Source organism: Anoplophora glabripennis, unplaced genomic scaffold (genome assembly GCF_000390285.2).
Source record: "Anoplophora glabripennis isolate ALB-LARVAE unplaced genomic scaffold, Agla_2.0 scaffold75, whole genome shotgun sequence".
Taxonomy (NCBI): Eukaryota; Metazoa; Arthropoda; class Insecta; order Coleoptera; family Cerambycidae; genus Anoplophora; species Anoplophora glabripennis.
In genome coordinates, this window is record NW_019416255.1 from 758280 (window position 1) to 774918 (window position 16639).

At 32.0% G+C, this 16639-nt stretch overlaps 1 protein-coding gene across 1 annotated transcript; it reads left to right on the forward strand.

The window, feature by feature from the left end:
* The first annotated feature begins 1944 nt into the window (after positions 1-1944).
* LOC111693119 (cuticle protein-like) lies at positions 1945-12663 on the forward strand. Its single transcript, XM_023457267.1, has 5 exons — positions 1945-1956; positions 4416-4787; positions 6808-7068; positions 11409-11741; positions 12451-12663. Exons 1-5 carry the CDS (start codon positions 1945-1947, stop codon positions 12661-12663), a joined length of 1191 nt encoding a protein of 396 aa, XP_023313035.1.
* Positions 12664-16639: the final 3976 nt, after the last annotated feature.

Here is a 16639-nt window from a genome sequence, read left to right on the forward strand (position 1 = left end):
ACGATCGAATGCTTTAGATAAATCTGTATAAGCCACACCTGTCCTTGACTATCTAATATATCAGAAGTGTATTGAGAAAAAACTGCTAAATTAGTGACAGTGGATCGTTTATTCATAAAACCATGTTGATGTTCTGAAATTTGATGACGGTCTTCAGGATAAATTCTGTTATATAACAGTATTTCGAAAAGTTTAGCGAAATTTGATAAAATAGAGATGGACCTGTAATTCGTTATTTCAGATTTATCACCACTAAAACACCGGAACTACTTTGGCTTCTTTCCATCGAGTTGGAAATATTTTGGCTTTCAGGGCGAGATTATATAACTTAAAAAGAGGTTTAACCAAAACACTAATACAATCTTTAACTATAAAAGATGGTATGCTGTCTGGACCAGAAGTTATTTTATTTTTCAGTTTTTTTGCAGCAATTATTATTTCATTCTCATTATACTTTGAATAGATATGCTAACAGAAGACCCCAAGAGAAATTGCTGCATAGGTGATTGAAATTACTGCAATCGAAACACTGTATGGGTCACTGTTTCAAACAGCAGCGATTTTAGCTGATTTTGGCGCAAAAGGCTTTACTTTCGTCAAAAGACATGGTGTTGCAAGTCCACTTCAGCGGCGGCAACGTATATTGAAGAATCTGTTAAAAAAGTTTGAAACGGTTATTATGTAAATTCATTAATTAACTTCTCTTGAATATAAGGTTCTTAGAATTGCAAAGTTTCTGATTTAGTTGCTCAAATATCGAAAAATAATTCTTGCGCCATAATGGGAACTTAATATGGTTTTAAGACATTACCTTGCCTCCACGTCTTCAATAAAATCGATCCATGAAATATTGAGAGCTTCAATTTGCAATTTTCGAACTATGAAAATAATGGTAGATATTACCATTATTATTATTAAAACTATAAAAAATGGATGAACACGTTAATGATACTATAAACATTACGTATACAGTATTCAATAGCATATTTTCAAAGTAATATTGAAGTAGAGAATTTTTCGTACCTAGATGAAACACAATATAGGTATTTATTTGCGTTTAAAGGCAGCATCCAATTCTTGCACCATTTTGCAATATTGTTTAGGTCTTTCTGGAACATAGCAACGTTTATGTGGCACACAAGATCAGAAACGGACACCAAAAACAACACTGGTCCCAAAATCGATCCCTGGGGAACATATCATGATTAGTTTTATTCAATAATTGAAGTAAATACGTTTTCAATACGTTCATATTATTGAAACAGTCAATTAAGTTAATAAGTAGCAGCTGCAACATTTTCTGGACATTTCTTAGAAAATAACAATTTTGACTTATCTTTGTATCTCAGTTACTAAGCATTCGATAGAACAACGCCCAACACTTTCTATGGCACAAAATGTATCACCAAAACTTGATCCACCCTGTAGGTTGTAACAGTAAAAATACGCTACCTACATCTCCCTTATTATTAAAATCAAAGTTAATCGAATCAATTAACTGTAAATTTCAAAATATACGCATATTTCACATCCGATTGAATAACAAAGATTAATTTAAATACGCTAATTTATAAAAGTGTGCTACTTTGAAATAATCCATACCGCTACACTTACATCTCGATAACTACAACGGAAGCTTAGGGACATTGAAAGACACAAATATGTCGATCTTATGTAATCCTTCTTATTTAATAAGAATTATAAATATTAATATGAATCGAATCTAATTTAATAATGCATGCCACGAGCTGACATTGCCCTGAGGTAGTAACTAATATCGACTAATTAATGCAGAATGATTAAGTATTTGATAAAAGTTACTCAATTATCATGTACTGCGTTCATTCATATCTAGTGGAGGCTCAAAGAGCTTTTTAATATAAAAAGGAGCATGTTACTTTTTTTCAGTCAGTTTAGATTTGAACTTGCTCCGATTTATCAACTATGTATTCTAAAGTAAGTAGCTATAATTATAATTTTACAAAACATCATCCTTTCAATTGTTTAGACTGAATTTGAAATGTTTGCTACTGTCTCTAAAATGTGTTTAGTTGTTTCCTATTTTTTAATTGCCTATTAGATATTTGTATGAATATTATATTTTTCATCTCTGCTTAATTGTAAACAGTTTAATTTTGAGGAATTGTGCTAGTACATTGGTAACGTATATTACATACATTATTGTCCCTTTAAGTCGTATATCTTGTATTTTCAATATTTTTTAATTGTCGACTTGCATTACTAAAATATGAATTTTTATATACATTACCTTCATTTTTGTATGTTTGAATGAGATTTCAGGATATCATAGAAACAACCACATTATTTCAGTTTTAACATTACAGTAAATACAGGTTTACATGAAACAAAGAAAATTATGGTATCAGAAATTAGCCTTTATGAATTTTGGATATAGAATCGATAGTTGATAATAATTTTTAAATAAGAATAGATAGTTGGTTATGATCTAGAATGTTAGAGATCTTTTTCTTCTTTCCAAATACTTGGCATTTTACACAAAACTGAAGTATATTTTTATTTTCTGATAGAAAAAGTTGGCTGTTATAATAATTTACGTTCAGACATATATCTTTATTAATGTAACAATTTATCTTTGTTAATTAGATATGTTTTTTGTCAAAGGAATTTACCGTGACTGAATATGACTTTAGTAAGCCATCAGCAGTTAGGAGCCTTTACTATGAGTTCGATATCTATTGCATATCTAGATTTTTGATATCGAAGAACATTGTTTAACTTCATTGAAAGAGCAGTTTTTGAATTAGATTTAAAATTGAGTAAAACATATACGGTTATTTATTCAAAAATATATTTCATCGAGAAATTTCTGTAAATACTGTAACCTGAAAGGTTATTTCTCTATTTATCTATATATCTTTATGCCCAGTATCATAACGAGTCTGGATTTCAAAAGATTTAATTCTCGAAAGGGAGTTTACAATTATCATTATACTTTAATTAATACGTGGGAACTTAGAAATGTTGTACGTTCAGAGAATGAATACCAGACACTTACTCATGTACAAGGTAATCCAGTGGTTGGTTTTACAGGGTGACACTTAAGTTGGAAGAACAAGAAAGAAACACCAAAACTTCCAGGAAGTGTTTTAATAACAATAATAACAGAACAAACAAACAAAATAACGACACAACGGGCTCGAACAACATTATTAATTATTATTTTATTGACACGCGACAGCGTACCGAGGTTCAGGGAATGCGCGATCCATAGAAAAATTTGGAATGACTTTATCCATTATTAAATTAACCAGAGACTCTAAAACTAAGTAGACTGTTCAATGCGGAACCCAAGGAAAAACTGCTCGTTTTTCGAATCTATCCTGAATTCAACAACTCTCTTCGACACGCCCATTTCATGGGTCCAGAAGTTTCTGTTCTTATCTTATTGGCGGGAACCCTGAATATCGGGACGCTTTGGCATAACTATGCCATGTTAATAATTACCTAATTGACGGGACATTTATATAAATAATTCTGTGACTAACTGAACTTACAAGTAACCCTAGCTTTCCTCTAGTGACTCCGTGTAGCAATACGGGACGGATTAGTCAATCTCATTTAATATATTCTTAATAGCTTGGAAAATCCGCCTAAAAACCAGCTATTTGATCTATTACCTTCCTTTCCAATTATTATCAATTTAACAATTTGATTTAATTCTAATTTGGAACCTCTACGTTCTTCTCGTGGTTTCGCGCGTTATTAAAAATATGGGTTTCTTTGTTCTGTCCCAGCATAGGCTGGCACCTCCCGGACGCAACAGATGACTGTCACATGGCCCCGACGGTCTAAGTGAACTTGTTCAAAAATATTCCTAAATTTCATGAGGCCTTCGAAGGACGGCCTTGTGGCTAAACCTAACCCTTAACTTTTCGATAATTATTAATTTTACTGTCTGAGTTGGCCCATCCGTTCCGGAAACTAACAAATAAATTACCACGCGTCCCGGCTTTTGTTACAATACACAAATACACAATTCTGAGTGTAGGGCACAATATTTTTTGTAAACCACTTCAAGCGACTTGTAAATAAATATAAGCGTCAAAACATCAAATATTTCTGCTGACGAGGAACTGCGATATACCCCCATTTTGTTTGTAACGCAAGTCTTGACGTAAGAACTCGGTAAAGTTACTTCACTGAGCCACGAACATGAAAATCGCTCTCCAAGTCGAAAACAGAACAGAATTTCTTGTTTGACATTTGAGTTTGTCTTGAAAATGTAACGAGAAAACATGTCGTCGTTTATAGTTTCTGAGATTCTTGAAATACTACAAATTTCTATAGACTTTTAGAAGGTTGTTTAAAGTTTTTAATTTTATGTGTTACTATCAATAAAATGCATGTAGAAACTTAATTTTGTTTTTTTTTAGATTGTTGCCGTAATCTTTGTGCTTGCTTGTGCTCAAGCCCTTCCCATTGAGCAACACTACCAAGCCACATCGTTTGCGTCTTTCAACCAACACCACAACACGGTCCAACATCTCCATTCATCCCCGGCTATACTTAAGGCTGCAGTGGCAGCTGTTCCAGTCGTTCATGCAGCCCCTGTTCATGTTGCCCCCGTGGCTATCAAAACCTTATCTCCTCATTCCGCCCAATCCTACTCTTCACTTTCTCTTGGCCACAGTTCCGCTCCCGTTGCACACTACTCTGCTCCTATCGCCATTGCACAACCAGCTATACACGCAGCACCAGTATTAGTAAAATCTGCCCCAATTGCTGTGCATCATGAAGAACAATACGTAAGTAATCATTTATTGTAAATTGCTATAGTTTCTGCGTTACAAGAGTTTTAGTAGATACTAGTAAGTAATAAGGTTTCTAAAAAAATTTGAATAGAAAAATTAATGGATCAATAGTTTTTGAAAAAAAATTATTATTTGTTAATATTTCTGTCATTCTGCTATACATTTTACACATTTCCATTTCTTTACTTATTATTATCATTATTATCGTTTCTATTTGCTTCAGTTAAGTTTCTCTTCATAAAAATTATGTATTTTTCATATTTTATGAATTAAATACCTATCTCTTTCAATTTAATAGTTTAGGCATCACATAAAAGTGTTTTACTCTCACAGTTAACTGTTTTCTCCATAAAACATATACAAACAGCTTCACAAATACAAATAGTTTGTGGTTTATTGTATTGTGTATCATTCTCAGTTTAGCACAATTCCAGTATTCCGACTTTTTTCACAAGTTTCTTCAGTTTTGTCATAATTTGCGTGCTATAATCTCTGCATCCATTGGTTGCCTATTAGAGATGTCTCGTGGATATGATGTGCTGTTTTTCCTTCTGTAATCTAGGTCTCTGTCATACAGCCCAATATTGTTCAAAATGCCATAATACCTGTAAGGAGAAGTGTCACTATACATAACTGACTCCAATATAATGACGGTAGTTCTTTGATATTCTTCCTTGGTGGTTATTTGATGATAATACTCCATATTGGTCCCTAGGCAAATTGTTCTGTTAGCTGAACACTGATAAATTATCACAGCCCCGCAAAAAAAGTATCAGATCTGGTATTCATACCCATGTATTTCCATGTATTTTATTCCGCAGAATCCGAATCTGCTTTCAGATTTGGCCTACCGGGTTTGAGTTTCCGGGAAAATTAAAAAAACCGGTCAAAATTCACAAAAAACGTCATTTACGATCGACGAAAGTTATAAAAAATCAAATTATTCTACCAGCTCACTAGACGTATGATTTTTTACTCGTTTAATTCCAATTTATCAGTCAGACAAGCTGGTCCAATTTCATTCAAAAACAGAAAATAAATCAAAATGCTTAAAAACGCCATTTTCATGGCATAATTCGTGTTGCAGAGTTCTGGATCCATCTTTTTATCCACCACCCATTTATGAATTCATACATGTTTCTATCCAGTCGTTCATGCATGAATACGCATATTTATTTTATCCACCTGTATCACCTATAAAACCCACCCATCCACTCCAGCCTAGAAGGTTGAGAATGCAATAAAACTTGTAGAATACTCTACTATCTAAACAAAAGGAAACGATATCTACAAATAAGAATGATTTATAGATATCGTCTTCTTTTGTTTTATTGCATTCTCAATCTTCTAAGCTGTTATATCATCTCTCAGTACAAAAAGTAGATGGATAGATGGGTGGGTTTTATAGGTGGTAAGGTGGATGAATAAATATGCGTATTCATGCATGAACGACTGATGATAAATTGGAATTAAACGAGTGAAAAATTATACGTCTAGTAACCTGGTAGAAAAATTTGATTTTTTATAACTTTCGACTATCGTAAATGACGTTTTTTGTGAATTTTGACTTATTTTTTTAATTTCCCCCCGAAAACTCAGACCCGTTGGGTCAAATCTGAAGGCAGATTTGGATTCAACAGAAAAAAATACATGGAAATAGATGGGTCTGAATACCAGATTCGATACTTTTTTTTGTGGGGCTGTGATCCTTACTGAATTGTAGTTGCATTGTTCCAAACTACCAACTTTTTTATTTAGAAATCAGCATTTTGGTGTAACATAGTTTAAGCATTATTTAAATCACCAGAAATGACACTTAGAAGTTTATGTCTGCAGAAATATGTGGTTAATATTTCGATTACTATTTTAATATTGAATGAAGCAATTAAAGATAAGTACCAAAGTCGTGTGTTAGCGTTCAGCCATTTTCTCTGAGTATTATTATTTTATCATTTCGAGACCATTTACATACTGATTTATATAATTTACTAAATCATTTACCATATAATTTTAGGCACCCGCCAAATACGAATTTGCTTATGGAGTTGAGGACCACCATACCGGCGACATCCATTCCCAAAAGGAAAGACGTGATGGAGATTTAACTCAAGGCGAATACTCCCTTCACGAAGCCGATGGTACCATCAGAACTGTCAAGTACACCGTTGACAAACACAGCGGATTCAACGCCGTAGTGGAAAGGACTGGTCACGCTGTTCATGCTCAACCTGCTCCTGCTAAGGCTATATATGCCGCCCCTATCGGGAAATCAGTTGTAACCGCCCCTGTGTACCACCATTACTAAGTTATTCTTGATGTTTCTATAACTACTGTCTCAGTATTTCCTTATTTATTTATAATAAACTATTTTTACTATATGAATTATTTTAATACTGATATCTACACGAATCTGTAAATATATATTTGTAAAAGTCAATTTAATTCTGTTCTATATAACTTTTTCGAGAGACTGTACAAATTTTGTACCATCTCTTTCTAAAAGCTCTAGATTAATTTCAATTGTATTGTACTTAATAACCTTTTAAGACAGTTTAACTTCTAAATCTTTGAAGTTCAATTTATGGCCAATAAAATAGGTACCCAATTTATGGCCGATACAATAATTGGACACTTATCCACCGCACCGTCGCCGTCGTGATAAAATCTACTAACGAGTATCAATGTCAAAATAATATGTTTGTAATCCCATTCACCATGGTGCGGACACACCTACTACTGGGATTAATTTAGTAATACGAAATTGTAGTAGGAAAAAGAAGTGTTTTATGTAACAATAAGTAGATTCATATCAAGCAACCGTTTTCTCTGATTTTATAAATTGTGATAAGTGACACTTTTCGGTAATTATAAAATAACATATAGCAATGTAGTTATATTCTATAAAAAAATCGTTAAACAATAATTTACGAATACCAAACGTAAGGTACTTAGGGTAAATTTTGGGCAGATTCCTTTTCTGGTGAAATGTCCTACAAAAATTGTTAGTACTGTTTAATTTAAAGAACAAACTGCATTTTTTTCTTATATGAATATGGTCCGATTCGTTTTTGTTTAGAAGCTACAAGCATTTAAAAAATATATTATTTCGTATTTCAAAGTAGCGTGATAAATAAAAATGATTCGTGTTTAGAGTTTAAACATTAGTTAACCTTTATTAACTGAATTAACATATCTTAAATGTCCACCCTCAGCTCGAATGTAAGCTTCACATCAGAAAACTAGAGATTCGGGCAGTGATTTCAACATGGTAGACAAGCTGCTTCATATGTCTCCATAAATAAAAGTCCTGAACCAGCTGTGATGTTCCTACTGCTGGAAGAAAGCAATTATTAAACCTAATCTTACCAAAAAAACAAACCCTTCAGAGTTGAAAGAATTACATCCGATAAGTATTCTACCCACACTATCGAAAATTCTAGAAGAGAGAGTTCTTGAACATCAAATTAATATATATTTGGATACTCATTCATTGCTACCCTCACAGCAATCAGGTTTTCGTAGACTTCAGTTGTACTACTGCTTTACTTCATATTACTGATCANTCCGATAAGTATTCTACCCACACTATCGAAAATTCTAGAAGAGAGAGTTCTTGAACATCAAATTAATATATATTTGGATACTCATTCATTGCTACCCTCACAGCAATCAGGTTTTCGTAGACTTCAGTTGTACTACTGCTTTACTTCATATTACTGATCATCATAAACGCTACAGATAAAAGCCAGTGCACAGTATTAGTTATGTTGGATTTTAGCCCAGCATTTGATACTGTACACCATGATTTGATGATGATGTTAAAATATATAGGTTTTCAAAAAACGCATGTTTATTATTAAAAAATTACGTTAAACTTAAATGGCAAAAAGTTAATATTGACGGGGTTCAATCATATTATGTTTCGTTAAAATCAGCTGTTCTACAGTGATCTATACTTGGACCATTATTGATTAAAATTTATACTTCTCCTCTTGTAACTAAAATACGTTATTGCAACGCCCACTTATACGCCGATGACACTCAGATGTATTATAGCTTTCAACCTCACGAAGTGCGACAAGCTTGTATTACCATTAATGATAGTTTAAAAACTTTTATTGATTCCGTAACTGAACATTGTCTACTTATTAAACCTATTAAATCTAAAGTAATGATTTTTGGTAGTAAACATCACCGTACAAATTTGTTAAATTCAATTAATATTGTCATTAATAATAAATTGCTCGAGGTAGTAAATAAAGCAGAAAATTCTGGTATAATATTTGATTCCGATTTGAGGTTTGAAAAGCATGTAAATAAGTTATTACAACGAGCGTATTGTAATATTAAAATAATTTATGGAAATCGTCACTTATTCCCGGCTCTCATAAAAAAACAACTTTGTGAAACCCTTGTATTATCTCTATTTAACTATGCTGATGAATTATATGGACCTAATTTGACACTTCTTTACAAAAAGAAAATACAAAAAGTTTAAAATGCTTGCTTACGTATGATATTTGGCATAAGAAGACAGTGTCGCATAAACTGAAGGAAATACGATGGTTGAATGAATATTATTTATTTAAAGTTGCCTGCTACTTTAAAATATGAAATTATATTTTTGAAATGGTTGCAACTTCTAAACAAAAACGAATCGGACCTATGTTCTTATAAGAAAAAATATTTGAAATTAACCCAGTTACCATCTGTCAAAGTTTGTCATAGAACACCCTGTATTTGAATAGAGGGTTCCACGGCAGATATGCATTTTTGTAGACAGATAGATGTTGTTGCCAGTTATTCGTTCTCTTCTTTGTTATTTGGTATCTTATTGATGTTTGTACAATATTTCTCCAAATACATCTATCTCATTTAGAGCTAATATAGCCCCATTTCTCGGCCAAGTATCTGTGTGGGATGGCGATATATAAGATAACTATTCGTATAAGTACATGCTGTACTCTAGGATGACATTCAGTTTCCCTTTGACGAGGGCATATAGGCACAGAAGGCTATCGTTTTCTTCCAATTTCGCGGTGAAGCTGATATCGGCATATATTCTACTATTACCTACTATGAACCAGAAATTTTTAACTATTGCTATATATACCAGGCTTGATGATAAATATATCGTGAACATAAATGAACCTACGGTTTGATTTAAAATTTCTTCTTTTCCAATGTTCCCTCATACATTTTTTCCACAATCCATAACTACTCCTTCAATTTGTATATAATACCAATCTTTAAAGGAGATATATGTTCATTTACTAAGTTTAATAACTATAGCCTAAAGCTTTTTCTCTGCTAAACAATTTTATCGCCTGCAAAAGAAAAGTGAAATTATTTTATTAAATCTTTGTCAGTCAATTCAATAAAAACCAATAATTTCTTATGTTGGTTTGAACCTTTTGTCGGTTTAACTAAATAAAGGTGTCAAGGAATTAAAATTCAAAAGAAATGTTTCCAAAAATACTTAAACTTTAATTTTCTTACACCAATTTTAGGAATATAACTGCATAAGCTAATAGAAACACATGACTTGCAATGCTGAATTTAGCAATCAATGAAAGCAGAAAGTTACACGTTTAATGACAGTCACATTTAATCACTGAAGTGTAACCACCCATGTAAATATGTGAAAGGCGGGGTATTCTCTGTATATAGAAATCAATTAATATATTTTTATATATTTATATATTTATATAAAATGTAATATACTTTTCTGTTCAAAGCGGTGATTTGTTTGATATTTATCGTGTACTTACATATTTTTTTTGCTTGCCTAAAGCGATATTTTTCTTTAACAAAATGCCAAAATTCGTAACTCAATAAAATAAATATGTGTTCTATATTTATATAAACTATGTTCCGATTTGTTTTTGTAATACACAATTCATCTGTCACATCTTCATTAACAAGTGGTGTAGATTATTATTAAATGTTACCAGAAACATGAATATTACACAATAATTCTTCCTACTTACATATTTACGGAGAAGGTAACTTCTCAAAATTTTGCGATATAAAAAGAACGTGGTCATTTTTTAATCAGTACAGATTTCAACGTCATTAATATAAGTAAGATAAGATGTGTTCAAAAGTAAGAGATAACTCTTAATTTATTTCATGCAATATGATTTTACTACTCATTGCGATTTGTGTGATTGTGGGTGGTCAATAATATAATTGACCGAAATTTTGTCGGAATGAAAGCTTATTCGTTATATTTGAATTTGACAATAATGCAAGTTTCTGTGCTTTTAATGTTGTTTGATTTATTTTACTTTGTTTAATTGATGGATTAATTAACTAAATATTTATTAACTATGATCATTGCTACCGTTTAATGTTAGTAAAAATTAAAAAATACAGTTCTAGATCTAGTACACGATATTTTATTAGATTTAAAATCAACTCTAGTGGTAAGAATTTGTTTTTTGATTTTATGCATTAGTTTAAATAAATGGACAATATTATTACATTATTTAGATTTTAAAAACAAATTTGGTTCCTAGATCTTTGTAACGGTTGCAAAAGTTGGTTCAGTAAAGGAAATTGTGACACTTACTCACTTGACTCAAATAGATATCGTAAACTTTTGATCTGCAGGTTTTGGGAGCAGTTATTTTACTTGCTTGTGCTCACGCTCATCCCATTGAACGACAGTATCATCAAGCGACTTCGTTTGCTTCATTTAATGAACATCGTAACACAGTTCACCATATCCATTCAACTCCAGCTATATTGAAAACTTCAGCAGCTTTCCCTCTACATGTTCCTCAAGACATTGCACCAGTTACCGTAAAAACTTTGGTACCACAGGCATCTGCTCAGTCGCCTTCTATCAGTCACGCTGCTGCACCTTTTGCAAAATTAGTCGCCCCTGTAGCTACTCATTCCTCATCAACACTAGTTCAGTCTGGTCATCATGAAGAAGAACACGTAAGTTTATTTTCTTAAATAATCATTTAGACATGTATCAAGTTTTGTACTTATGTTACAACAATAAAATTACAATCATATTGCTACAGATAAGAGAAATCTTCAAATATTATTCAATCTTCCTAAAAATAAGTTTAAGACCGGTGAGTTGGTTTTTCTTAGAGTAATTTGGAAAAAGGTTGCATGAAATTAACATTAAAAATCATATCATATTGTAATATTAATCATAGATCTATGTGACCAGAAAGTTGTTCATCCAAATTAGGCTCCACAGATTTGATAGTAGCTTCTTCGCATATTTTCCAGTTTTTGCTCCAAATAGATAGAGAGATGGAACACCCTTGCTGGACCATCATATGCGCACAATACATGGACTACAGTCTTATTTTCCTCTTGGCAAAATTGCATAAGATGTGGTCTACCAAATCAACATTACTGGGATATTTTCTGAGTTTGCAGTACCCAGTTAGCAGTCCAGTTATCTTTACTGTTATTTGATTTTGGTTTAGTAGATCCTTTGCCAATTCCTGTCAAGATTCTGTGTATCAAGTTTTGATATAAAATTCTTGAATCTCGAATCTGAAATGCTGACAAATAAACCTTAATATCAATTGCAATTGCTAACTTTTTATATTTTTCTAACTATTTTAATCGAAAGCTTAAAATTCCAGTCATTACTATATCGAGTTATTTTTATATATAATTTTAGGGACCAGCAAAGTATGAATTTGAGTACGGAATTGAAGACCACCATACCGGCGATATCCACTCTCAGAAAGAAAGTCGTGATGGTGATTTGATACGAGGTGAATATTCTCTTCATGAGGCCGATGGTACCATAAGAACGGTCAAGTACACTGTGGATAAACACAGCGGATTTAAGGCCGTGGTGGAAAGGTCTCGTCATGCCGTTCATACTTAATCCACTTTGCATCATTAGCATAGTCATTACATACAGAATTTTTATGTTGTGGTAGTAGATATTATTATTTATTGAGAATTGTTTAAATAAAAAGTTATATTTGCCATTGTTTATGTTTATTATCGACAAGTTGTCCTTATAATTTCAGTATTCCTTTAAACGGCGTACTGTATGAATGATTTTTTGTTAAGTGATTCCCAAGGGCTCTATAATACTTCAAATATTGAACGTGAAATAGTTTTGATTAATTACTTAGGAATTAATGAAGATATTTCAAAATTGATACAGTGTAGTTACAATTGGTGGCGTTGTAATTTGGAGGAACCTGAAGAGTTTCAACTGTCAGAAAAATATTCAGTGTTGAAACAAATTTGTAACAGATTTCATTTTCAATGAAAGCTTTTGTATTTCTTGATATTCTTTTATGCATAAAATGTGTGTTCTGGTATAAAAGTTCAAATAATGGAGTCTGCTCATCAGTGGCAGACAATAATAAACAACCAACATTTTTTTCTAATTTCATAATAATGTAACCTGAGGGGTTATTTCTTTATTTAACCATCTACTGTTATGACCAGACTCATAACGAGATTAACTTGCAAAAGAGCTTATCATTTACTTCTCGAAAGGGAGCTTATAATTATCATTACACTTTAGTTAATAACGTGGGAACCTAGAAATGTTGTGCGTTCAGAGAATGAGTTCCAGACACTTACCGTACGTCGCTCATGTAGAATGTAATCCAGTGGTTGGTTGTATAGGGTGACACTTAAGTTGGAAGAACAAGAAAACACCAAAATTTTCCAGGAAGGGTTTTAATAACAATAAAAACAAAACAACGGTAACACAACAGACTTGAACAAACATTATTGATTCATTTACACGCGACAGCGTACTGAGATTCATAGAATGCGAGATTCATAGCAAAACTTGGAAAGATTTTATCCATTATTAAATTAACCCGAGACTCTAAGGCTAAGTAGACTGCTCAATGTGGAACCCAAGGAGAAACTGCCTTTTTTTCGGAGATCTCTCCTGAATTCAACACCTCGCTTCGACACGCCCATTTCATGGGTCCATAAGTTTTTGTTCTTATCTTACTGGCGGGAGCCCTGAATATCGGGACGTTTTGGTATAAGTATACCACGTTACATAGTTATCTAATTGACTGAATTTACAATTGTTTAAATAATTTTGGGAATAAACTTACAACCCTACACCTTCCTCTTGTAACTCTGTATAGTAATAGGGGATGGATTAGTCAATCTCATTTAATCTATTCTTATAGCTTGGAAAATCCGCCTAAAAACCAGCTATTTGATATATTATTATTTTCCTCACCACATCCTAACAACTTATTTAAATATCTTGGAATTCCTACGTCCTTTCGAATGCACTTCGCGCGTTATTAGAAATATCGATTTGGGCTAAATCGTTGCTAACAGATGCCTAACACATATGGCCCCGACGACGGTATAAGTAGACTTGTTCAAAAACATTGCTAAATTTCATTATGCCTTTCCCGAACGGCTTTGTGCTAAATCTACTTGAAAACCCTTAACTTTTCGATAATTAGTGTTGACTGAAATATTTTACTGTCTAAGTTGGCCCATCCATTCCGAGAACTAACTAATAAATTACCACGCGCCCCGGCTTTTGTTACAATAATGAGGAAATCATCTACGTAAGAGATGAACAAGTTTTATATATTCTTCAGCAGACATCAAAGCTATATTTAGAGAAGGTTTGTCCAAATGCGTATATGAATAGAATTCTAAGTAGCAATAAGTTTTTGTCAGTTTAAGTTACCTATTTCTAATTCCGACTTTGCTGATCAGTATTTTTGTTACGTATTTGATTACTTTCGAAACTGTGTATTCCCTTCGAATCTTTAGAGGATCCTAGAACCCTCAAGATCCGTTTTAGTAAAAAATGTTCTCAGATTATTTTTGTTGTGTTTTGGTAAGGTATATTAGTTTTTAACGATTACTAATAATAACTGACGAAAATATTATGTATATCAATATATTGTAAATTATTATTTATAATTTTATTAGACTCCTTAGGTTGTATTGTAAATACTTACTAAATTATACCGTACTGTACACTATGCTGTTTGTTTTCAGTGGATGATAAAATTAATACGTTGTGGGTTTGTCACCAGTGTATTTAATAATTCTTACACTGCCATCGTCTTCTTCGAGGAAATATTTACCTTGGACTTTGTCTCAATCACGGGTCTCTTTTCGCAAGTGAATGTCACCTGCGTGGTGGTCCTCAACACCATATACGAATTCGTATTTGGGATGACCCTTTCGGCAAAATAACTTGTAAATAGCTACACCAGCAAAAGAAAGTTTTTGAATACAAGAATGAGACTTTCGAGTTCATTAAACTAAATTAAACTCAAATGTATTGTGATGTATTTATTACAATCTAAATACATTAAAAAAATATAATTAATTTTTTACTTCGCTAAGATTCATCTATTATGAGTGATGATTGAAAATATCGAACTTGTTATGTTCCAAAGTAAGTATCGTAGATCTAAGTTACATAACTTGTTTTTTATCGTCTTATTAAAGAAAACGCATTGAAATCTAAACTCTATAACTGAATTATTGGCTTCTATTTATTCTATTATAAAAAATAGAAGGCATATTGGGCTTTAAAAGAAATTTCCAATTTTCCCAAAAACTGAAATAAAAGAACAAACAACTTTTATTGCAAAGATGTAAAGTACAATAATTACTGACTAACAAAAATAAAAATAACTTTTTTATTTTGATATTTTCCTAGTGTTCAAATTTGTGGCCGTTTTTTTTCAATATATAAATGGCTTCTACGAATAACAGACTGTGTCGCATTAGTAAGTTGATATTCTATTCTATTCATACTTTTTATGAAATAAAGCATTCGGTAGTTATGAGATCTGGACAACACGGTGGTCATATTACAGGTTCATCTCGTTCTGTACATCTATTCTGGTAGTTTGTTTTAAACCAGTCCCTCACAACTCTAAAATTATGTGTAGGGCAACCATCTAATTGAAAACACATTTGCTCTTTTAAATGTTGAGAAAGACCATGCCAACGTTAAATAAATCATTGTTCGAGAAATCAAGAAAAAGCTGTCCATTAATCTCGTGGCAAAAATGTCACTAAAATACTATCTTGAAACAATACCCATCGATACATCTTCCTGAAAGTTACAAAGGTATATTCTGTCATTTATTTATTTTTTTATTAAATATGTAAGTGACATAATTTTTCTACATACTTATTTTAACTGTTCTTTTTTGTGAAAGGTTAATAAGCCTCTGGTGTGTGTATTAATAAGTGCGAAACACTAGAATGATCCAACAGTACAGTAAGTAAATGACTTACTGGATACGTTAATGTATAGAAACGCTGATGAGGACTGCGACTTAGCTGCACTCTTTATATACAAAATAGGCATTCACGAACATTTTTTATAAACAGAGGGAGAATTATCGTCAGCGGTTCTAAAAAAGTTTTTATCGTATCAATATGGTAAGTCAGTGTGTATTTTTAAAAATATTCTACTTGCAAAAAATTCACCGGATGTTTCTCGAGTTGTTTTCCGGTTTAAATTGTTTACAATGTGTTAGGAATGAATATTAAATTCAATATCAAAATCTCCATCTTGTTTTTTATACATTTTTCATATTTCCGATACAATTACAATTTAATGCCATTATAATAAATAAAATAAATAATTAAATAAAATTTTAGTTTTTTTACACACAGGTACCACGCTAGTCAGAATGGCAGTTACTGTGATGTGATAACATTTTGTGATAAAAATTTAAGAATTTGTTTATGCTTTCCTGTAAAAAAATAACACATTATTAAAAGGATTATTTCAAATATATCTTCAGTTCTATTTTCTTTGCTATATTCTTTCATAGGGTACTATAGTGTCCAATTATTTCAAATGAAAATACGTCATGACC

Coding starts and splice junctions, on each gene's coding strand:
- LOC111693119 (XM_023457267.1), top strand. Junction 4,788..6,807: donor TGCATCATGAAGAACAATAC/GTAAGTAATCAT, acceptor ATATAATTTTAG/GCACCCGCCAAATACGAATT. Junction 7,069..11,408: donor CCCCTATCGGGAAATCAGTT/GTAACCGCCCCT, acceptor TTTGATCTGCAG/GTTTTGGGAGCAGTTATTTT.